Here is a 26,177-nt window from a genome sequence, read left to right on the forward strand (position 1 = left end):
TTGCATCATAAGATTTTATTTATCTTGTGACTGAATCGTAACAATGACATGTAAACTTTGTTCTCGATATGCAACGTATACAATTCGAGAAATAGATGACTGATTATTTACAATTTAATATTACCTGTATACATAATTAACAGCACTTTATGAATTATTTTTATAAGTAAGACAGAAAGCTGTTGCGATGGCGAAATACGAAAGAGGCCGTGGGTTACATACGCTAATTTTATAACACATTTAAATCGTTGTACTAAACCAGTCATACCTAATAGCAAGTCAAATGATCCTTGTGATTTGACACAAAATATAAAAAAAAAAAACACTTTAATAAAATAGACAAAGAAAAATATTATAATTAAACATTAGATCGTAGCGAACTATATACAGACAACGAGCATAACGAGGCGTAAATCGTATGAAAATATACATTTGTATAATTTGAAATGTATAAGAATAACATCGATTAAAGTAATATATATCTCTGTATTTTAAATATATGAAATCGGCTTAAAAATTAGTTTTATTTTGGAGCTTAATTCCAACTTACTCCAAATTGTAAACGATTTTTTACACCGATATTTATGATTACATAGTGCTAAATCTAACATAGAATCAAATACCTCTGAATGTGGATATAATGTAAGCTCTATCATTGATCTAAGCCACTGTAATTATGTGGTACAAGAGTAATAACCAATCGTTATGCTACACGAAGACAAATATCGTTAACCGGGCAACACACTCAGTCAAACTATAATACAATAAATAATTCTGCAAAAACAAAAGTCATAAGTGAAAGCACAAAAGAGAAATAGATGTATTGCTCTAAAATATGCTTTTGAACAAGGGACATTGTCAGCCACCACGGCACACAGCTTGTAATGCTATAAAGCTTAAATTGTATTTATTAGAGATGTGCCGAATAATAATTTAATCGAATATTATTCGGTATAACTATTACCGTTCCGAGTATCCGGCCAAACTATTCGGTATCATTATAACTCATACATCACTCAAGTGTATGTTTAAAAATAATATTTACGCCATTTTATTATATACGCCAGATTTATGTCACATGAAAACACTGCCACAGGAACGATATGATTAATAATTAGCTGATTGAATTGATGAATGTATGAGTTATGTATGGCATGGGTAAGTAATTATTTAAAGAGGCCTGAAATAACAATCATGAGGGTGAACTTACGAGAAGAACAATGGTAAGTTTCATAAAAAAATACCTTTATTTTGTTTATATTCTCACAAAATTTCAAGATATTATACCGAATATATGCGGCGACAATACCGATCATTCGGCCGAATATGAATATTCGGCGCATCTCTATTGTTTATAAATATTTATTGACAAAGAAACGTGATAAGAAATAATTATTTTGACAGCAAGTTTGTATAACAATTTTGCAGATTAGTTCCTTGCTTTTTTCTATTACTTCGTTTTAGTAATGTGCCGGGGTAAATTATATTATATTTTGCCTAGGCATAACGTGTACACAACCTACTATGAAGATTTTGCAGGAATATGTCACAATGAAGTAGATATATCTACGATAAATTAGTATAGTGTAGCCTATTATTACGAATATCTGTACAAGAAAATACTGCTTGACTAATGTACGTCATATATTTAGATAATTTAATGGCATGGATGGAATACATTCTTAACTTACTGGACACATGTGATCACAGGACTGGTATGAATGCAAATGTATCGACTACTACGTAAACGATCAGAACGTTGGTGTCGTAGGATAGTTATAAAAGTAAAGAAAATTAGACATTAACATTCAAATGCAGGGGTGCGATAGTTTCGGAGAAAACCATTCGATTTTGTTGTAAAAGTTGATTTGATTTGAAGACGTAAATAGAAATACAATCTTCTAAGTAAGGTCCATACTTTTGTACCTGTCCTACAACAATACAGTCAATATAAAACTTTACCATCTCTATATCTACGTATACGACGAATTAAACGCAAGACAACTATCGTCGGTGTGTGCCTATAAGCGAAATGTACTAATATTTTTAATCAAATTTAAAATAAAGTAAAAATCAAGTAATAACACCTGAATGTACCGTGTCATTACGTCATCAGCTAAAATACCGAAAGAGATCACGCGTAAATAGTCATTTGTACAAATAGTTTGGCAAATATAATTTGTGCTTCATACAACGTGATTAAAGCGTTTTATGGTGCTTTTATATAATTGCTATTTATAATATAAGCTAACAAAATACAATGCTTTTATTGTGACAATATAATTATTGGAAATCTGCACATTGATTCCACTGCTATGGACAATAAACATGTGGCGTATTTTAGTACATTTATACTGCTCAAAAGAAAGTAAATACCAGGTTTCATTTTATACAATTGAATAATTTGTCTATAAACGGCTAATTGGGGAGCTATAAAAACAGACACTACATTTTGTTAAACCGAATAATTAGGCTCTTTTCTTTCGAGTAGTATATTATGATTATGAACCAAATAAATTATGAACAATACCATAAACGCTGGTTTAAAAAAATATTCTCTGTTTGTACAGCGCGACCGGTCACGGCGGTCCACCGACGCTCCACTCGCTGGCCACAACACTGTGACATGTCAAATTGCTTTCTACCTTATAGTCATGGGGATACAACGAGCTCCCTCTATTTACTCCTACAAACAGTTTCAACAACAACTTTAAGTTCCGTACATTCTAAATTCGTTCACTTATAAATTTCGTACATCACACTTTCATAGACTATAATATATAACTTTCAATTTTGATATTCATTATATTCATATATAAACAGTCAATTATTGACTATTGCAATTTTAACACTATTAAAGGCCTCACCTTTTAAAGCAAACTAGAAGTTAAGCTTTACAATTATTTTGATATATCATAATAGCTACAACAATTGTTGTACGTTTGTCGTTACGACGATGTCAAACGGCGGGAATATATATTATAATTAAATAAATAATCTACGAATCTAGGAAAATTAGCATTCCATTTATGAAATAAGTCACAATTTTACTCCTACACTCACATCAAGTTATTGTCAACGCTTTCTGCTGTAATTTCGGTTGTATCAGAAATAGGTAGTAACGCTAAGCCGGACTGAAACTGGCCTGCTATAGTAGGAAAAACTACGCAGTGAGAGGTTATAATTAAACTCAGAAGAGTTACTGTCTTTAGGGCGCCTCGAAACGATGGCAATATATCGCTGACTATTCTACTGGAATATATGGAGCTAAGTTATACATAAAATATTCTAAGAAATGCTATAACACCTAAGTCTTTCGCGATGCCCTAGTTTAGTCAGTCGTTGAACAATCAATACACACTAAAACTTAGACAGACACATATTTTCCCGCCGTTTTCTTAATTCCTACATTAATAAGGGTCCAGATATCTCAGAGATAGACCACAACTGATGGACACAACAATATTCAATCTGAACAATTTAGGCTCGCGTTCATTAACTAAAATTGTATTTTCAATTACACACGTCAAAATATAATATACGATTAATTATAAAAGTAAATTAACTAGCAATTTACAGAAACGTTTATACTGTACAATGATTACAGGTACTTTCAAATCTTTTTGATTTTCTTAATTTGTTATCGACTACAAAATATGACTTTAGAAACATCTAGAAGGTGCACAAGTCAACAAATGCGATGTAATGCACTGTAAAGTCATTGCATGGTTGAAATTATCAACTAAAAAATAAAGAAGCCCGCATTTCACGCCAGCATACAGTGATGAGTATTGATTCAGGACTTACATACCTGGCTTTTGGTCGCTTCGGAATGATTTAAGACACTATAACTGTTGCTTGGGCTGTCTCTATTAAGCAGGGAAACCAATTTATCAGGTCAACTTGTTTTTAGTTCTGCAAGGTGATTGGTCGATTTCAAAAGATTACTGTAGACATAGCTCAAAAAATCTTGGAGCTCAATATTCGGTTATAATTATAAGGGTGATTTTTAATGGGTGGCGCAAATATTTAGTAAGGATAAAGCGACAGTAACTGCATGTTAGGTTACCTTTTTATCAATCAAAACTACGAGGCCCACTTCAGAAAAGATATATAAAATATGCTCCACCGAAATAACATATTAGATATACTCATATTTTCTCCAAAAACCTTGCAAAGCTGTGCCAACAGTTCTGTAGAAATACGGAATAAGCCTTACCCACGTGAGTTGGTATTTGGTAAGTAAGAGACACCCGTTAACATAGGTTAACACCTATCTGAGGCAACAGACGAGGTCCCGCGGGGGCAGGTCGAACGGCTCGTCGTCTTGGTCGAGAGGGGGGGAGGCGCGGGGGGAGGGAGTCGAGGACTCGTCCAGCGTGATGTTCGGGCTGGGCGAGTCGCTCAGGTCCCTCGACGCGCTGCGCCGCGGCACCTGCAACCACAAGTATCTACTTTATACAGGGCGTTAGTGACATCGTAACGAAAACTTTGAGGGGTGATTGTGGCCATGATTCTGAGATGATATCAAGTGGAATTTTCCGTCGCAAAAGTATGGAATTGAAAATAATTAAAGAAAACACAAAAATTTTCAGGAATATTCAGACTGAAAATTCCACTTGACATCAACTTAGAATCATGGTCTCAACCATCCCCCTCAGTATTCGTTACGGTGTCACTAACACCCATACCTACTTGTATGGCTTCCGTATGTACTTGTGTGGGGTGTAAGTGACATCGTAACGAATACTGAGGGGGATGATTCAGCTGATTATTCTGAGTTAATATCAAGTGGATTTTTTCATCGCAAAATTATAGAAATGAAAATAATTTAAAAAAATATAAAAAAAATCATGAATTTTGCGACGAAAAATTCCACTTGATATTAACTCAGAATCATAGTCTAAATCATCCCCCTGAGTATTCGTTACGATGTCACTAACACCCTGTATAGAGCATGACCACTCACTTCTATCCCAGATTGGAAGCGAATTAAAACAGAACGCTCAGCTGCTCATCTTCCCCGCCATGTCGTAAAACCGATAGAGGGATTGTGCCCTTTCTAAAATGATGAACCATTAGGCGATGGGTTGATCATCTGTCACCGAGCGACAATAACTTATCCTATACAGGGTGTTGTGACATCGTAACGAAAACTTTGAGGGATGATTCCGACCATGATTCTGAGTTGATATCAAGTGGAATTTTCCGTCGCAAAAGTAAAAAAAACATGAGTTTTGCGACGGAAAATTCCATTTCAAATTCATCCCCATTAGTATTCGTTACGATGTCACTAACACTCTGTATAAAATCTAACTGCTTACGCTATAACGCGCCTGTCGACAGTCTCACGGGTATAGCCCGCTGCACGACTGCGCACGACAAACGTATCAAAAGCATCGTCCCCCGCCAAGGCGCGGTGCAGCGCTCGTAGTCAACTACGTCATCATAAAACATAAACAGTCTTTATACTAGTACGTCTCACTGCACATACCTCCCCTCAATCAGCCGAGAGTATGAAGCATTTTCCACCACCCTGCTCTACTGCGGGTTGCTGGAGATGTCCATCAGAGGTTTCAAAGCGCTCGAACGATTCCGACTTGGCTTAATACTACTATCGCTAAGTCGTGTGGGTTGTGAGGTGAATTACCAACCTCATCAACCCTGGTGTCAGGGTTATTATTGAGCCACCAAAGGCCCCTGACATGGCTCATGTAACGACTACTTACTTACATCAGTAAGTAGTAACCGGGACCAATGGCTTATCGTGCCTTCCGAAGCACGGATTATTTTACTTTTTGGACAATCAGGTGATCAGCCTGTACTGTCCTAAACAAACTAGGGATCACAAAGTGATTTTTGTGATGTGTCCCCTCCGGGATTCGAACCTGGGACCTCCGGATCGTGAGCCTAACGCTCAAGCACTGGAACACGGAGGCCGTTATGTTTTTAATAAAAAAATAACAAATAGGTTTCTTCTTCAATTAGCATTTCTTTTGTAGTTACTCTCTTTAAACAAGCAAATCCACAACAAGGAGGGTAACTCACACAGATTATCGAGGGCCCACTTGGCGCAGAAGCCGACCTGCCTCCAGACATAGTCGGTGCTCTCTGCCATCCTCTCTAGGATAATCAACCACTGGACCACGGAGGTCGTTTGGCTTAATGACTTAACACGTAAGAGTGATATACATAGAGTGAAAAGGAAACTAACCTCCTGTCATGTATCCTCCCGACGCACGTTCAATATCGCCGCTCTGCACATTGGGCACTCCTTCAACTGCGATGTGCATAGTGAACAGAAACCCCTGCAAAGCAAACACAATACATCAACTTCAAACAAAGTCTCACTAAATCAAATATCGCATAAATCAAATAAAAAAGTGGTCCAGTGGTTGAGCGTTGGTACAGGATCCGGAGGCCCCGGGTTCGAATCCCGGTGGGGACATATCACAAAAATCACTTTGTGATCCCTAGTTTGGTTTGGACATTACAGGATGATCACCTGATTGTTTGACAGTAAGATGATCCGTGCTTCGGAAGGCACGTTAAGCTGTTGGTCCCGGTTACTGTCATTTAAGACTAAGAATGGATGAGGTTGGCGCCCGATACGCATTGATGCGGGGCGAAGAGTTATCATTCTATACGTAGTATTATTCTTTATTCTATGGTTCACCTAAATCCTTACTCATACTAGGGGACAGGTTAGGATTTTAATAAGGACCCTCGCGGCGCATTGCAGACTCAATAAGCACCTACACAGAATGGAGCTGACCGAGTCCCCTTTATGCAGATTCTGCTTAAGGGAGGATGAAACACCACTACACCTGCTGTGCAGCTGTGAGGCTCTCATACATAGTAGAAGCCGTACACTTGGGGGCCATATAATGGACCCCCGGGAAGTCATGGAGCTTTCTCCCAAAAAGATGCTGGATCTCTTCGAACGGATTGGTCTAGAGTGGGACTTTTAAATGTAGGGTTTTAGGTCACAATAGATCTGACAAGGTCGCAGTGATCTCGCGGGCTGTATTAGTTCGGCCCTCACAATTCTCAAATAATAATAATGGTTCACCTAACGCGAGCCGTGTTCTGTCAGCTATGTCCGAGAGCAGCCGATGTATGCTGTCATTCTGTCATACATAAACTGCCTATATACGTCCCACTGCTGGTCACAGGCCTCCCCTCAATCAACCGGAGGGGGTATGGAGCATACTCCACCACGCTGCTCCACTGCGGGTTGATGGAGGTGTTTTTACGGCTAATAGCCTCCCGGCTATTAGCCAACGGCTTATCGTGCCCTCCGAAGCACGGAATCATCTTACTTTTTCGGACAATCAGGTGATTTAAGCCTGAAAAGTCCTTACCAAACAAAGGACAGTCTCACAAAGTGATTTCGACAATGTCCCCATCGGGAATCGAACCCGGACCTCCAGATCGTGAGCCTAACGCTCTAACCACTAGACCACGGAGGCTGTTATAATACTAGGCTAATACATTTTGAAGTGTCATCGAGACGATAAAAAGATGAAAATTGATACCTGTGTCCGCAGGGCTCGAGCACGCAGCACGCGGTGTCGTCGAAGCAGAGCGTGCACGAGTCCTCACGCACACTTGAGCACCGCAGCTGCTCTAAGTATATCCTCCTCGGGATCACCTGCCACAATCATAGCCATTAACCCTGGGTTTCCACTGACGCGGAGCGGAACGGGGACGTGCAGGAATCAACTAAAGCAGAAAATGATAGAACATCTTCTCTCACCCAAATTCCAATTAATCAATCCGCCACATCTCCGCTCCGCTTAAATGGAAATGAATTTCGGCGATGGCGAACAGTATTGAAACTTAAACAATACTGTACTTTATGAGAATGGTTATTGATTATTAGAAAATCGCTTTCCTTAGCGTGCGTTTCACCATATAACTTCTTGCCATATTACTGGTAACATATTATAACAAATTCTTTATTGCACAAACAGGAAAAAACAAAATACAAAACAAAAGATAAATAGAATGAATACAATAGGCGGCCTTATTGCTAAGTAGCAATCTCTTCCAGGCAACCTTAAGAAGAAAATAAGAATAAGATGATATCAAATAGTATTTCATTTGTCTAGGTTGTCATCTAGCCTGATGGTACCTTCTTCTCGTCATCGGAGAGATGTCCGTGGTCGTTAAACTTGGAGAAAGGTCTGTCCTCGGGTGGGTAGCGGAACGGCTCCGCGCCGAAGTTGAACCGGCACTGCTGAAACGCCATAAAACTCGCCGCCGCGAAGAATCCGTACCTACGCAGGTATAAAACAATATAATGGCGCCAATTCTGATAGACACAAACTTTATTTTATTTAGCTCTATAATTGTGCTGTCCTTCTCATACGATTGGTGCAAGAAAGGGAAAGGACTAGCTTTAGAACTGTCAAAATAAATTTACCTTCGTACGACATAACACGAATAGAATACGATGAACAAAATGATGAAAGTTTGGTGACAAACGATCAGCCCATCGCTCGTTCATGGTCCATTATACTACAAAGGACAATCCCACTGACGGTTTTTACGACATGCCCTAGAAGACAAACTGCTTAACGTAGTAACAGAACATGAGTAATCTTAATTATATAAAAGTTGACATACTTCGTGGTTTCGAAGATTTCCTTACAGGGCGCGAGCCGGACGCCGTTGAGAGAGAAGACGACCTCTTTAGCGGCGAGGTCTATGAGGCAGCCCAGTACGTCTCCGGGCTGCCACGCCGGTACACGCTTGACCACGGCCGGGCGCGCCTTGTACCACACCAGCTTGCGGCACCCGTCGTACGACAAGGAGTACAGGTCGTCGCCTATGCCGTAGCCTTCCTGTTTCAAGGGAGTTATAGAATGGTTGAATAGGTCAAAGACAAATTACAGAATGCTTCTTCAACCTCAGCAGCCCTGTCTCTGGCTTTTCTCCTCCGGAGGAGGCCTGTATTGCTCTATGGTTTAACGTCATCGTATTGTATTTTCATCTGGAGCTTTAGTAGCCCCGTTGGAAGAACGGTTGACTCTCTCTGTGAGGTTGCAGGTTGGAATCCCAGCAAGGGCCTAAACCAATGTGTTTGGAATTGGTTTTCGAATTCATGTTTGGATCATAAATAATTATCACGTTCTCAATGGTGAAGGAAAACATCGTGAGAAAACAGTTTCGGATACATTCGTGTTTCGGAGGTATTATGTTATGTGACCTAACCTGTATTTTCCCCCTTCGCGGACATGAAGGTCAGATAGGCAATCGCTACTGTAAAAATCCGGACATGTCAAAGCTTAAGGTTAGGTAAGTGGACCCTATCAAAACGACATAACGATAGGGAGATGATGTTGTTGTATTTTCATATAAATAAACTCCGTAGAAGACTCGTATTGACGTTTAGAAAAATAGTCAGAATTGGTCAGTAGTAAATTACTCCTGACTCTATCAATAGGTTCCAGAAAAAAAAAACGGTCCATCAAGCATTCGTTTCACCATAATTTAAATATTCTTATTTTTATTTTGGGATCATAACTTTTTATTAATACTGTTACAGGGGACCAAGGCTTCTGTACTGCCACGGTCCCCTGACAGTACTGAGGTAACTTTTCTGCGAGTATTCCTGTATTTCATCCCTTTTGCCGCCCACCTGGGTGCGCCCCACCCCACTGCGTTTTCAGTTCAATGTGTAAATCTGTATGCACCGAGAATCACCGAACTATTACGAACGCACTCGACGTCATAAAACTGTTGGCGGCATCTGTCGGGGGTGATCTGTATCTGAACTTATATTTTGTATCCTGCTGTCCAACAACATTTAAAACTGACATTTTATCACGTCGCAGTGTGTTTATAACTAATAAAATTAGAATAAACGATTTTGCATTTTTATATATTCATATATAATAAGCTGATTAAATTGTTATACTGATTTTGTTTATACTTGTAAACGTACTTGGGAGGCTGGTATTTGATGATATATTGGAAAACGTTCTATAGACTAATAGACGAATACAAAATATACACTTACATGATTTAAGAAATGACTATTTTTCGTCGCCCAACCTATTTGCATGACTCCAGGGGTTATTATGACAGATTCGTAGTACCAGCACCCTTCGTCGACCTGTAATTACAATACACATAAGTTCACGGCTATATCTCAATTAGGGTAGTTAAAGGTACATCCAACATGAGATATCGCCGTCTATAATATGACATTGTTTTTTAAGTGAACGCTGAGTGTGAAATTTAAATATGTGTGAAGTTTATAGCAGTTCGACTCACTATGCACTAAAAGACTCCGCTTAATAAATCCATATGAAATGTGATGGGTAGCTACCGCGTTCTTTTTATGGATTAATCAAGAAGCGCGACGTATAGCGGCTAATTTGAAGGCGTCTTAGAAATTATGAACGCGTGTATGAGTGCGTGCATGCGTGTGTTCGCATGCATGCGTATTTTTGCGTGCATGCGTGTTGTTGTTACCTGGAAGGTGCACCGAACGCTCTCGAAGGAGTAGGAGTCGCAGCGAGCCTCTAGGCCGTTGCTGGAGATCTTGAGGTACTCGCTAACGTCCTGTGTGTTGAGAATCACGTTGATGGCCGACATGTCGACCACCTCGTATGATAGCTGCCTGCCCTCCACGATAACTACATACACATGAAAGTACATTAGCTAGTATAGATTATGTTTTTAATCTTCTTCTCTCGTGTGGGTTGAGAGGTGGATTACCAACCTCATCAACCCTGGCGTCAGGGTTACTATTGACCCGCCAAAGGCCCCTGACTTGAGTCATGTAACGACTACTTACTTACATCAGTAAGTAAAATTCTGAAGCAGGATCATCTTACTTTCGGACAATCAGGTGATCAGTCTGTAATGTCCTAACCAAACTTCGGATCACAAAGAAATTTTTGCGATATTTCCCCACCGGGATTCGAACCCGGGACCTCCGGATCGTGGGTCTAACGCTCAAGCACTGGAATTCGGAGGCCGTTATATTTTTAATAAAAAATAATAAACACGTTTCTTTTTCAATTAGCATTTCTTCTGTAGTTACATCTACTCATTCACTAAACAAGCAAACCCACAACAATAAGGGTAACTCACACAGATTATCGAGGGCCCACTTGGCGCAGAAGCCGACCTGTCTCCAGACATAGTCGGTGCTCTCTGCCATCCTCTCTAGGATAAGCAGGGGGTTCTCTGATTGCTGTTCCAGCTTCGTCTTAATTGTCAGTTTGTTCTCTGTCGTGTGAGCGAACTTCTCTAGTGCTATGAGCGCGAAGAGGACCACGCAGGCTTCGCGGCGAGTCACCTGCATTGAAATAAAATTCGTTACATAGAATAAGGAATTGTAGGGGACAAGTACCGAGTCAGGTAAAATAAAAAATGTGTACGGTTGATGTGCAGAGTAAAAAAGTGTGTTTATTAATAGTGCTTATTGTATACTATGGGGAGCAATTTTCTTTTAATCCGTGTTCCCTTTCCTACTTCTATAAGTAATATGTTTATTGTGTAGTAATGACTATAATATATATATGCATTATTAGCCCATTTTATTAAAAAGAAAATACTTACTTAAACTAATCCTTTTCTGTCTTTTCCGCTAATTTTATATCCATGTTTCCCTAACTTTGATGATTGGCTAAATGCGAAGGCGAAGCCATTCAAGAAAAAAAATATGGAGAGCAATGACGTTTATGCCTACAGAATAAAACTACGTAGAGAATGGCAACTGGCTAGTTTTACCTCACCCTCCCTCGGTCTTACTTTAGTTTTCAAACGTATGGCGTCAGACGTCACACACACATATACGCGTGTACAATAACGTCAATGTGTAGTGTTTGTGTGAAACGAGGTGCTTTGTATGAAGTGTCAGGGGTGTGACAATGGTGTCGATTCTGGTAGACAATAAACTTAATTTTATCTTAGCGTCTATTCATAGAGTTTTATCGATAAGTTTATGTTTTTTTAAGAACGTCTAGGGCCCTGTTCGAGGATTGTGAGAAGAAGCAGTTGTTTTAGGCGGACGATGATGATGTTAACTAAGACACGATTCAAAGTGTAATTTTGTTACCAACTGAATGAAGATACTTTTTGATTTTTTGCATCGTCTTTTCGTAAAAGTATCTCATTTGACTAGGTTACCATCTAGTCTATGGTAGGGTTTTTTGGCGGGAAACGGGAACGGGACGGTTGCTTTCTTCATTGATTAATCTAAATAATTAATACGAAGTGGTGTTTTGTGGTTAATTATTGATCGCATTAAGTTAGTCGGAAGACAATCGCGAGTGTTATTATATCGGAGTATTCAATGAACAATGTGTATTTGCCTGTTTTCGCTTCGTGCCAAGAAGCCACTTCATAACTCGAAAGTTTATGCGGACTTTTGAGTTAATTCGTTTGGGGTTCGGAGTAGGAGTTTACTCCGAGGGTGGGGGCTTAGGTTTCATCATCATCACCTTTCATCATTTCATCAATCATCAAGAAAAAAATACGTAAGACATGGCTGTATGGGCATAGTTCCCTTTGCCTTACCCTTCGGGGAAAAACAAAACAAAAAAAAGTGTATGGTAGGGTAAATCCGACGCCAAACACACACATAAAACATTTTCTCGGGCATATTGGTGTCCTGGCGATGTTTTCTTTGTTTCTTTTATGTTGATTGGGTCGTGTATTAGGTTCAATATAAATTATGAAATTCTTATTACTAAATAAAGACAGATCTAAAACTGCCGAAAAACATTTTCTTTTTTCTATTTAACTTATTTACGAATATTAATTAAGAAAAACGTAATAATAAGTCAGATATTTTATCATGTTTTCTATGACGTCACAATTTGCTTTTTCATACAAATTCCATAGTAATTGCGTGTTTTGACGTTTAGTAAAAAGTAATTGATTTGACTAGTTGGAAACTAGCCTATTATCTATTATCCAAACATATTACTGACCAAGAATGTGAGAAGGTACTCTAACGTATTTTCTGTCAGTACGGCGACACTGTTGGGTCCGGCCAGCTTCTCCGCGATGCAGCCAAGCACGATACAGATGTTCCTCTCGACCCTCACGTTGAGATCGCCCATGCTGGCTCGTGCTGACGACAACCCTAGGAGCTGAGTCACCTGGAATCAACATTACATAGCATCACGCTTGTATCCCCTAAGGGGTAGGCAGAGGTGCATAGTACACCCACTTCTCGCCAGCTACGTTCAAGTCCTTTGTAATAGGGGGCGACACCATTGCTGTTAACTGGGCACAAATCCTTCAAACCACGTGATATTAATTATCTGTGATCCAAATATGAATTCAAAATCTCTTCTTCTATCGTGTGGGTTGTCAAGTGGATGACGTCATCGACCCTGGTGTCAGGGTTATTATTGAGCCGCCAAAGGCCCCGAAGTGACTCAAGTAACGACTACGTACTTACATCAGTAAGTAGTAACCGGGACCAACGGCTTAACGTGCCTTCCGAAGCACGCATCATCTTACTTCTGGACAATCAGGTGATCAGCCTGCAATGTCCTAACCAAACTAGGGACCACAAAGAGACCCCACCGGGATTCGAACCCGGGACCTCCAGATCGTGAGCGATTAACGACACGGAGGCCGTTAATTCAAATTCATAAAGTCGAATCCAGTGGTCTAGAACTCAGATTGAGTGCAAGTTGGTCTTATAGTACATCACCCGTGTCATGACTCCTTTCTTGAGTCCATGTAGCCTGGAACATTAAGGCATCTATACTACTGGACAAAGAAACGACTCACGTTTTGTTGCCGGGGGTTTCGGAATAACTCGGTCTACAAAAATTATTACAATATGCTAGATACAGTATCAGTATGTACTATTTCATCATCATCAACCCATTAACGTCCCTACTGCTGGGGCACGGGCCTTCCCTATGGATAGATAGGGAGATTGGGCCTTAAACCATCACGCGGACCCAGTGCGGATTGATGGTTATTAACGACTGCTAATGCAGCCGGGACCAACGGCTTAACGTGCCTTCCGAAGCACGGAGGAGCTCGAGATGAAAACTTTTTTTTTGTGGTCACCCATCCTATGACCGGCCTTTGCGAAAGTTGCTTTACTTCAACAATCGCAGACCGAGCGCCTTAACCGCTGCGCCACCGAGCTCTTCAAGTACTAGTTAAAAGGGGAAAAATTAAAAAATACTAAGACACAATCACTTTGGAATCTGAATTGACAATACTTATACCTTTACGTTGCTTTTTCCATACCTATGCGACGAAAAATACAACTCAAAGTGTTCGTTACGATGTCACTAACACCGTGTATACCTTTATAGGGATTAAACTACGAACACTGCATCAAATATTAATCATAATGTATTCGATGCAGATTACTACACCCACACTTAACACGCTATCTGCTTTATTGCGTTATTATCAGCAGTCAGAGTGCATAATATAGATAACATTCAACTAATTACTTGAAGGCCAAAGTTCACTTCCGCAACCCATATATGCGTTGGCAGAGCAACGGTTAAATCCGGTTGGATTGAAACTATTTAGCGGAGTTTTTAAACTTCCCAGTAAAATTATCTTTGGGATGGACACTGCTAAAAGTCGTCGAGAAAATTTGCAACGAACGATTATTGGTGTAGCATATCATCATCATCATCACCAGCCCATTAACGTCCCCACTGCTGGGGCACGGGCCTTCCCTATGGACGGATAGGGAGATCGGGCCTTAAACCACCACGCGGGCCCAGTGCGGATTGGTGGTTATTAACGACTGCTAATGCAGCCGGGACCAACGGCTTAACGTGCCTTCCGAAGCACGGAGGATTTCGAGATGAAAACTTTCTTTTTGTGGTCACACATCCTATGACCGGCCTTTGCGAAAGTGTAGCATATAAAGTAGAATATCACTCATCACGCAAAAAAGTAAACAAACATACATACATAGGTACATAAACTCACGCCTATTTCCACCAGGCTAAGCAGAGACTATGGAATTCCATGTGTTTTGATCCTGACACACTTCTCTTGCTTCCTCCACATTCATCAATCGCTTCATACACACACGTCGGTTCAGAGTATCTCGTACTGAAGTTTATTATTTGATTATTCAACTCTCCTGATATGCAATTTAGTTTGCTGCATGCCTTTTTTACATACACTCGCCCGTAATCCGTAACGGGGTGGATAGAGCCACGAGAAATCAGTATCTAACTTACAGTCACTGTTGATACGAAGTCCTCTAGTCCCCTTTTTATTTGCTACCATAAACATAAAACATAAACAGCCTATATACGTCCCACAACCGGAGGAGCTATGAAGCATATTCCACCACGCTGCTCCACTGCGGATTGATGGAGGAGTTTTTACGGCTAATAGCCGGGACCAACGGCTTAACGTGCCCTCCGAAGCACGGAATCATCTTATTTTTTCAGACTATAAGGTGATTCAAGCCTGTAAATCCTTACCAACCAAAGGATAGTCTCACAAAGTGATTTCGACAATGGGGTCCCCTTCCTCACCGGGAATCGAACCCGGACCTCCCGGATAGTAACATCAGTATCATCAAGGTATTTAATAGTGCTGTAAGTTATTACAGCAAGAAGAAAAAGTGACCTTCTAATTAATAAATGTTGTCTTCTTTTAATATGTTAGGCAGTTTATTATAAATTTTGATGGACATCATATATGGGCTAATGTAGGACTAGTCTAGATATAGGTAAATTTAGTCTCAACAGACTAGATGTTGTTTTTATGATGAATGTTGTGTTCACTTGTAATTGGCTTACACGTTAGTACTGTTTACTTTGTTTAATTATGTCTTAATTAAATATTATAATGTGCGTAGTTGTAAGTGATCCATAAATATTGTATTGTTACTGTGGCGTCCTCTAATAATAAATACTTTCTTTCTTTCTTTCAAATAATCCAATTAAAAAAAGAATGAAACAAAGTTCCTCGCCGGGTGGAGTTACATTTCCCGAGTTATACTGGGTGTAAGTGACATCGTAATGAATACTGAAGGGGATGATTCAGCTGATTGTTCTTTGTTAATATTAAGAGGAATTTTCCAACGCAAAAGTATAGAACTGAAAATAATTTAAAAAAAACTAAATTATGAATTTTGCGATGGAAAAATCCACTTGATATTAAGTCAGATTCATGGTCTGAATCATCTCTCGAGTATTTGTTACGATGTTACTAATGCTCTGTATAGTGAATGATGCACTTGATGGAATCTGCAGCGCGGCGCATCGTCAGCTGTATTGGCTGAAGGCATAAGATGTGGATACAGCAGTTTGCTAAGGTCAAGGAAAAACCCTCAAGTGCTTAACGAGTTGATCGAACACGACCGTGGATACTTTGTTGCGGCTAATATGAAGACTGGCGGTCGCTATTTGCTAACAAACGTACTATGAATTGGAGTTACTATTTCACTAATTTAGTACTGCGGCAATACACTAGTAATTACTTATCGTCATGATAACGGCCTCCATATCGACATGACGGCCTCCGTGGTCCAGTGGTTTGAGCGTTGGGCTCACGATCCGGAGGTCCCGGGTTCTATTCCCGGTGGGGAAATATTACAAAAATCACTTTCTGATCCCTAGTTTGGTTAGGACATTACAGGTTGATCACCTCATTGTCCGAACGTAAGATGATCCGTGCTTCGGAAGGCACGTCAAGCCGTTGGTCCCGGTTACCACTTACTGATGTAAGTAAGTAGTCGTTACATGAGCCATGTCAGGGGCCTTTGGCAGCTCAATAGTAACCCTGACACCAGGGTTGATGGGGTTGGCCTCGCAACCCACACGATAGAAGAAGTAAAACTCATGATAAGAAAACGGTTTACTATAAAATATCATCTTATCCCTATATTTACTGAAGTAAAACAACCACGTATTTTTTGTATGGATTTGGCTCAACTGAACGTTTATAGATCTGAACATATTTTTGATATTGCAATGTCTGATATTTTTATTAATTACTCGTATAAATATTTGACTCTAGTTCTAAACCGTTTCTTTTTACATAAATCCACACATCCATATTGTATTAGTGTACGCAATAAAAGGTTATAGCAGGATAAAGGTTATAATCACTTTGTGAGACTGTCCTTTGTTTGGTAAGGGCTTTTCAGGTTTAAATCACCTGATTGTCCGAAAAAGTAAGATGATTCCGTGCTTCGGAGGACATGTTGGTCTCGGCTGCTAGCCGTTAAAACATCTCCACCAACCCGCATTGGAGCAGCGTGGTGGAGTATGCCCCATACCCCCTCCGGTTGATTGAGGGGAGGCCTGTGCCCAGCAGTGGAACGTATATAGGCTGTTTATGTATGTATGTAAACAGCAGGATGCAAATACCACTTTTTTTTTCTCTTTACAGCTCACACAAACAGCATTTTAGGCTTGCAATTCTACCAAAGTCTCTTACACGTTGAAGCTTAGAAATAAATTAGACCAATTGTCATCGGTCAGATGGGTCGACGACATTGTAAAACTCGCGAAAACCGGATATGACCAATAGAGCCCCACGACCCGACGGCGGTGATTCAGAGAATAGATGGCTGGATGGGCAGCGCCGTCTTACACTAGGCTGGGGCCCTTGGGCACACAAGAATTGGGGCCCTTTTTGAAAGTAAAGAAAGCGAACTGGAAAGTAAAAAAAGAAAAACACATTTTTTTTTGTGAATTTGTGTGAAATAAAGTGTTTTTATTATTATTGTTATTTTTTACTAAGTACGTATGAACCCATTTATAGGTAATCAAATAGAGCATAGGTTTTTTGGTTTTTGGAAAAGTCGCAGTCATCGATAATATAATGGCGTAGTATATGATATGCCTTGTAAATCTAACCTTCTGATAAGATTCCTGATTTGTGAAAAAAGTGTAATGTGCCCGACAAAATTTTTTTGAGAATAAATGTGTGAGAGAAATTGTGGATCCTTCGGGGCCCCCCGAGAATGGGGGCCCTGGGCACGGGCCCCGTGTGCCCTTATGGTGAAGACGGTATTGTGGACGGGATGGCCCATCTTGCAACAGTAGGATGCCATTCGGCATATTCGATATTGTTCATCAAAAATGAAATCCAATATTCTTGCACATAATCAATTTCACATGTCTGTCTTCATCCTATTTATCTTAGGACTTCGTATCAAATGACGCTCCAAGTTGTCCTCTGATTAACAAAACACGCCTATTTCCCACCGAGGTAAGCAGAGACTATGGAATTCCATTTGCTTCAATCCTGACACACTTCTCTTGATTCCTCCACTTTCGTCAATAGTTTCATACACGCACGCCGGTTCGCAGTAGATTGTACTGAATCTTTTCTAAGGACATCTCCAATTTGGTCAATAAACGTCCTTATAGGTCTTCCTCTGAGAGCCCTACCACCAACCTTCACTTTATACACTGCTTTCTCAATCCTATTATTCTTCGCTTTACGTGTCCGAATCATATTAACATTCGCAATCTTAGTCACTATATTGTCTTTTACACTTCTTCATCCTCTGATTACTTGTGACTTATTAAGTATTAAGAGCATGTACTTATGTGTGTGTGAGGAGCTCGGTGGCGCAGCGGTAAACGCGCTCGGTTTGCGATTGTTGAAGTTAAGCAACTTTCGCAAAGGCCGGTCATAGGATGGGTGACCACAAAAAAAAAGTGTTTTGAGGTGTTTAAGGCCCGGTCTCCCTATCCATCCATAGGGAAGGCCCGTGCCCCAGCAGTGGGGAAGTTAATGGGCTGGTGATGATGACTTATGTGTGGATATTTGTATTACGAACCATCTTTATTTTTGAGGTAACTTATGTGATCTCTCTAGCTTTTATCTCTTTTCAAAGAGATGCGTTTACCTAATCAGAAGTGACTGAAGGTGACCTTTAAGCCGCAAGGGAGGGGAAGATTGTGTAATGAGGAAGAAACTAGAATTGTTCAGCAAAATTTTCTGATATATTGCTATACAATGTGGAGCAACGTGGAATTGGAAAAATGCAGTGTTGATTGAAAACAAGTTTTTCTATGTTTTCTTCTTTTCGATCTTTAGGGTACACTGGGTCGTTCTTCTTTTTTATCGACAATAAAAAGACATTTTCTCGATTTATCGGATTTAACATCTTTAAAATTATAACGGCAATAAATATTTTAAAACATCATATAAAGATGTGTCTGTAGAGGACTATTTAGTGGTTCTCTTTATCTTGGTAACATACTTTTCTTTGCAGGCGCATTCCAAAAAATATTGTGACAGAGTGGCCCTTTTCATCGGAGACAGCATTTCAATTTACCACTCTGTCACATAATTTTGTGAAAAACGATCAAGCTACGTTAATAACTAATTGAGGAACCGGTTAGTATTTTGCTTGTATTTTGAGTATAATAAGATAACTATATTTTTGGACAATCAAAACATGAAATAAAATTCTAAAACATAACTTATCAGAAGCAGAACAAAGGACAGATCATTGTCGATAAAAAAGAAGAACAACCCCACTATGGTTTTGCAGTGAAACACTGCGCAAAGGGTTATAGTGTAAAAATATAAGCAAAACAATATGTTTCTTTACTCAAATAGCATGGGGAACTGTCAAAATTTAGGAACACTCAACAGTAGCGGCACCTGATGAGGGAAATGGGTAGTTTTTGTACTCAGTGGTAATTGAATACTTACTTTGATAACAGATTCCTTGGACGGCAACGGGCAATCATCGAGCAGGATTGTGACGGCCGAGGGCCCGAAGGGGTCCTCGAGAGGGATGACGTTGACGATTGACGTCACCACCTGGATCCACCCCTCTTCCTTATCAGCTATAACGTGGAGCTTCACCAACGAAACCGGAGACTCCTCATCGCTGAAGCAAATATATAGCACTGGTTGTAGGGCATATAAATTAGTTTCCAACTAGTCAAATTAGTTATTTTTTACTAAACGTTAAAACACAAAATTACTATGGAATTCGTATTAAAAAGTACACTGTGACGTTATAGAAAAACGTGATAAAATGTCCGACTTATTATTGCGTTTTTCTTGGTTAAAATTCATAAATAAGTTATATTAAATGTTATTTTAATTTTGATTTTAATTTAATTTAATTTTATTTTTTTCAGTGTGTAATTAATTAATGTGGTCCATATTACATAAATTAATCATGTCTGAAATAAATGATTTTTGATTTTTTTTTAATATAGAAAAAGATTTTCCTTAGTCCTTAGATCTGTCTTAATTTAGTAATAAGAATTTCGTAATTTATCTTGAACCTAGTACATGACCCAATTCAATGAGGGATTTTCCAGGTTACGTTCCCCAAAAACAACATATAGATGGCGCTGTTAAAGATTTTCCTTCGTTTAAATTTCTAATTTCATGGATGCCACTGACAATGCCGTAAGCGTGGCCAATTATTGGTCAGCAAAAATTTAGTATCGATCGCCATCGACTCGCAAAGAAGAAGAAGACCAGACATATGCACCTTTTATCTTTGTTTTTGGGTATAAATGTTAACCATTTTTATTACACCCAGGCTCAATTACATCTTCCACCCATTATTATTCTGATCAAAATAAAGAGAAGCAATACGTAGCAACATAATTCTATACATAATGTGATTCAAATATCAAACCGATCAAACCCCAAAAACAATAAACAATATCAAATATAACCCTGACACCAGGGTTGATGAAGCTGGTATTCCAACCCAACCTATTCTTCTTCTTATCGTGTGGGTTGTGAGGTGGAATACCAACAACAATTATTTTTATATATGCTTCTGCCATTACATTGTAATTTTGAATAATTAGGTATGTACCCGAGTAATGAGAAAATAAGTAATTATCGCGTTAAATCTCGACAGCGCCATCTGTACTATCTTTGGGAAACGCAGCTTGGAATGTTCTTTATTGCAAACCTCGTAACATGGGGTGTTTAGTTAATTTTTTACAAGTTTGAGCTGATCCCGTATATCTGAGCGCGTAACTCCGTGGGTGGTGGTAATATTGTAACAAGTTTGTGTATACGTATAAAACATAAACAGCGTATATACGTCCAACTGCTGGGCACAGGCCTCCCCTCAATCAACCGGAGGGGGTACGGAGCATACTCCACCACGCTGCTCCAATGCGGGTTGGTGGAGGTGTTTTTACGGCTAATAGCCGGGAAATCACTAAGTGATTTCGACAATGTCCTCATCGGGTATAGAACCCGGACCTCCAGATCGTGAGCCTAACGCTCTAACCACTAGACTGTGGCTGTTGTGTATACGTATATTCGTGTTTAAAAACATATATAAAATGCACGTTTCCATTCCCATTCGTCCTATTTTATTAAAACTAACTTTTTCTGTATTTAAGTCCATAGTTATATTTCCCAGGGGAGTAAGTATGAAATTAAAATGAAGGATTTTTGTTTTTACAGCACTCACCCGTGCCTACGGAAAGAAAGAAAGTAAAATTAAACCAAATCAATTAAATTAGGAGGCGGACCCGGTGGTGTAACGGTTAACACGCTCGTCCCGGCATGACAAGAGCTCGGGTTCAAGTTCCGTCCGAGTCAGACTTTTTCGATTTAATTTTGTCTCTTTGTGATTTTTTTTTATTCTAGTATTTTATAGAGGGTTTTTACTATACAGAATATGTCACCCTCATAGCTAACAAACTCTTTGTGATTTAAGAAGTCAATTAAAATATATAGTCTTGGGATGTACCTCTGGCTACCCCAATTGGGATAAAGTCGTGACCTTATGTTGTGTTAAATAAAACACAAAATAAACAAGATCGCCAGCAGAAAATATAACTGTTTCTTACATAATCGAATATTACACCGCTATTATTAGCTTCACTGGTAATGTTTACATAAGTAGTGTTTGTACTGACTAATGTATTTAATTACTATTATTAAGATAAATTGTTACTAACAAAATATGATTGAGTAATACCTACTTTTACGTTTTCAAAAAGAACCTTGGAGAGGACAGCAAAGCCTCAAAATCTAAATTTGTATTAAATACTCATTACTAACAAACTACTGTAAATATAATGAGGGGCTTAGAACTACTTAGAGGGCCGTAAATACAATGGGAATAAGGGACTTATCAAGCTACGTTAACCAAAAACAATATAGATGGCGTTGTTCAGTTCAAACGTGATAATTAACTATTTTCTCATTACTCGGGTAATTAATTTTTGAAAAATGCAATGTAATGGCAAAAGCATGTATAAAAATAAATGTTGCTTGATATTTGAATATCAAATCAGTTGCATTTTACTAAACGTCAAAACACAAAATTACTATGGAATTTGTATGAAAAAGAACATTGTGAAGTCATAAAACGTGATAAAATGTCGGACTTGTTATTACCTTTTTCTTGTTTTTTTTTTTTTGTATTTTAACTATTATTCTTTTATTAATAATTAAATACAAAGAAGAAGAAAGAGATAAGTCCCTTATTCCCATTGTATTTACGGTCTTCTAAGTAGGTAATACACATAGCGTAACATTGGTGGCTGCATTCGCAACAGCACGCGATAAAGATATAATTACATGATTGCATGTTCTCATTTCACAGTATGCAGGCACGGACAACATAAACATTCGCAGCTACTGCAGCAGTTTTTATACTTCAAGACATACTACTAGTGCAAGCGGGGAAAATACGCACTGTAGAACGGGCAAAAAACACGATTTTATTATATTACAATACAATACAAAAAACTCTTTATTGCATTTAAATCATATTAAAAATACATTAGGTATTATAATTAGATAGGCTACAGGCGGCCTTATTGCTAAGGTAGCAATCTTTTCCAGGCCACCTTTAGGTATAGGAAATGAATTTAATACAAAGCGTAGTGGGATAGACAGTGCAAAATAAAAAGTTGAAATAATAAGTATACCTAGATAAACTACATATATTAAAAACGATACATAGAAGACAATAAATAATGATTGTAATGTTTGTAGGTAAAACATTATCCATCAGTATTGTTGGTTTTTTTCAGCTACTTGACCTCGGCTATAGACGTTGTGAGAAGCTGCAGTAGTTTTAGGGGGATGAGGCGATCGACAACAAGTATTTGTTGTTTATGTAAAAATTGTTATATTTATGTAAAAATCGATAATTCAAAGTGTAACTATGTTACACACTAGGGAATACAATCCCGACTCAAGATCGCAAATTCGAGATCCCGCAGGATAGGAAATATCAATCCCTCGAGAACCCTGAAAAATATAAAGTTAGGATGGCTGAAAACGATGAAAAGTGCTTGTTTGTGATAGTGAGGTTAATTAAAACAAAATATTTATTGAAAGAAAACAAAATCTTGAATATTACTAACTAAATAATTAAGTTTTCTTTGGAAATCAGCACAATCAAAACAAAAAGTATAACTCAAGGAGATTCGCCCAATCCCGTCAATCTCGAATGGGATCTCGTCATATTATGCTTCGGGATTGATCCCAAAAATTTTACGAGATCTCGCGAGATCGATAGTTATTACTCACTGGATAAGAGTTTGAGGTCAATACAAACAATCATTTAACAACCTGTCTAGTACACAGAACCCACTACTACTGGGCAAAAGCGCCACATTTACGTTCTGGCTCTACAGTGAACAAAGAAATATACTCATAAGTAGCTGCATTATTTATTATTGCATAAAAAACACAACTGCAGCTTTTTAAAATGTTTTGACTGGAGATTATGGGACTATAGTTTCTTTGAACAAGAAACTGTTGCCTTTGACTCTTGCAAATATCTTGCAAGAGTCTACATTATGCAGCAAGTGAACCATACATTATTATTTTCGCAAAAACACCGCCAACTAGGGGGGGCTAGGTTTTACATACTCGCGATGTGCATTTTTGATGCATGCTATTAGAGTGAGCCAAATGTCAATGTGGGGTGACACTTACTTGTCTACAAAGGAAGCTATGAGCGACAGCATCTCCAGCACGAGTTGGTCGATCTTCTCGCAGGTGGCCCGGCTGGGGGGCACCACCCGGGGCGAGCCTGTCTCCGTGTCCGCCGCTCCCGAGCTGGGCGTCGCCGGTGCGTACGCTTCGCCCACATCCGGGGCCTTGTTTTTGCACCAGCATACACCCATAACCTGAAAAAGTGAAAATAATCATCACCCATACTCCTTGCTCCCTCCAATTGAGAGGAGGTTTTTACCCAGCAGTGAAGTATATTATGCATACTATTTACGTTATGTCATATTATTTGAAAGAAATCATGTAATGGGGATACAATAATTAAATTTAGTATTGGGGCAAATAACTCAACTAATAATAAGTATTCTTTAAAGATATGAAAGCATTTTCTTTAATTTTGCCTGTCCTTTTGATGCAATATCTGTAAAAGAACAGTTGGTCTTTCCATATCCTTTATACACATCACATACAGAGCTGTTTTTATGAAACGTTATTCACATCATTTATTTTATATTTATATTAATAGGTAATTACACGAATACAAATTAAAATTTTATTAAGCTTTCGCTATTATGGTCTTGCTAAGACATAATAATCACTTCCTACAGTTAATATTGCAACATCTTCAGTAGTTCTTGACATTGCACATATAATACGTAGACATTATGTAGTGATAGGTAGCTATAACTCTATTTAAATATGATTATTTATTATTTTTATTTTTTATTTGATTTTTTAAATATGGATAATGTACTAATGAGTAAAATTAACAGTATGCAATGTTTGTAAGACACATTATTTTTGTTCTTTAAAATGTATAGTTAATCATGAACAATTAAAAGGAATATTATTATCTATAAAGAGTGGGATTTCCAAACACATTAGTTGAACAATGGGAATTGGATGTTTAAAGAACAGCAGGCTTTAGGGCTTCAACGATTCACTGTTAAAGTACTAGTAACAATGTGATAAATCTTTATAATATCTACATTGTCACTTGAAACATAACACATAATAATATGTAATTAACACATTCTCAACTTAGCACATAATAAGAGATGCTCATTTGTTTGTTTAATGTTTAAAATTTATTAGGGACTTTCTAGGCTACATTCTCCAAAAGAAACGTCGGTGGGAGAGTTGCCGTTATTTAACATTCTATTTTTCATGGATAAAATGGTTACTTTTATTATTACACCCAGGCACAACACATCTTCCACCCATTATTATTCTGAACAAAATAAAGAAAAGCAATATAGGGAGCAACATAATTCTACCTACACAGCTTCTCAATGTTTCTTGTTTCTTGTTATACCATATCTTATCCAAATACCAAGCAATAATTACTTTTATACATGCCATTACATTATATTTTTTAATAATGATGTACCTGAGCAATGGGAGAATAGGTAATTATCACGTTACATCTGTACAACACCAACTATATTGTTTTTGAGGAACATAGCCTGGAAAGTCCCTCATTGCAACAATCACAAATAAATTGTTTCTACAACTTTGAAGAAATATTGAAGGATATGAAGTACTATACCAAATATACTTTTCTAATACTTACCTCAGATTCAAGTTTGTGGTAACAAGTTGACTCTATTAGGTTTTAACTGAAGGATTTCCTTTTTCTATTTACTAAAGCATTGGAATATTTAGAGGACATAACCATATTAGAGAACTAAAACATAGCTGACAAGCAGTAGATGTATAATTATACTAAATAACTGCCTAGCTCTTCAGGGATACATTTGTAGTGATATGTTATGTTAAAAACAAAACAAGTTTTCAGAACACAAATTGCCTCCATGCTGACGGTCGGCATTGATCAGTACATTTATTGGCAATTGAAGCACTGTTTACGAAGGCTGTTCATAATCTTAATGCTGATTGGCCATATGTAATTTACCCACGCAATACACCAGAGAGAGCACTACAGTCTAGCAGTGCATACCTAATATTCAACCCATACATAATTGACTATTATAATTTCAACCTATAACAACATCAACAACTACGGGCATTCTTTAATAATTCTACCATCTGGTTCTGAGTCATACATAAACAAAAATTGATGCTTACCTTAACTTAAAACATATCACGGTAATTCAAAAATACTGCAATTAAAAACTACAGCTGAAACTAAGGAATTTTCAGTATGACACTGTGCGTAAAGATAAAAACGTAAAATAATTTCTTTGTAAATAATAAATTTCTTTCTACTAATACTTCTATCACTACACGATCGCCATGTCAAA

The 26,177-nt window shown here is 38.4% G+C and overlaps 1 protein-coding gene across 1 annotated transcript; it reads right to left on the minus strand.

Moving 5' to 3' along the window:
* On the minus strand, positions 1-26,177 carry LOC126380515 (RING finger and SPRY domain-containing protein 1-like). The gene is made up of 12 exons (XM_050029976.1): positions 26,002-26,177; positions 23,896-24,089; positions 19,660-19,840; positions 12,957-13,127; positions 11,110-11,317; positions 10,486-10,649; positions 10,028-10,123; positions 8,632-8,849; positions 8,138-8,282; positions 7,539-7,654; positions 6,215-6,308; positions 1-4,435 (listed from the first exon to the last, which is right to left on the minus strand). Exons 2-11 carry the CDS (start codon positions 24,084-24,086, stop codon positions 6,221-6,223), a joined length of 1,578 nt encoding a protein of 525 aa, XP_049885933.1. The 5' UTR covers positions 24,087-24,089; positions 26,002-26,177; the 3' UTR covers positions 1-4,435; positions 6,215-6,220.

The sequence above is a fragment of the Pectinophora gossypiella genome, chromosome Z (assembly GCF_024362695.1).
Source record: "Pectinophora gossypiella chromosome Z, ilPecGoss1.1, whole genome shotgun sequence".
Classification (NCBI taxonomy): domain Eukaryota; kingdom Metazoa; phylum Arthropoda; class Insecta; order Lepidoptera; family Gelechiidae; genus Pectinophora; species Pectinophora gossypiella.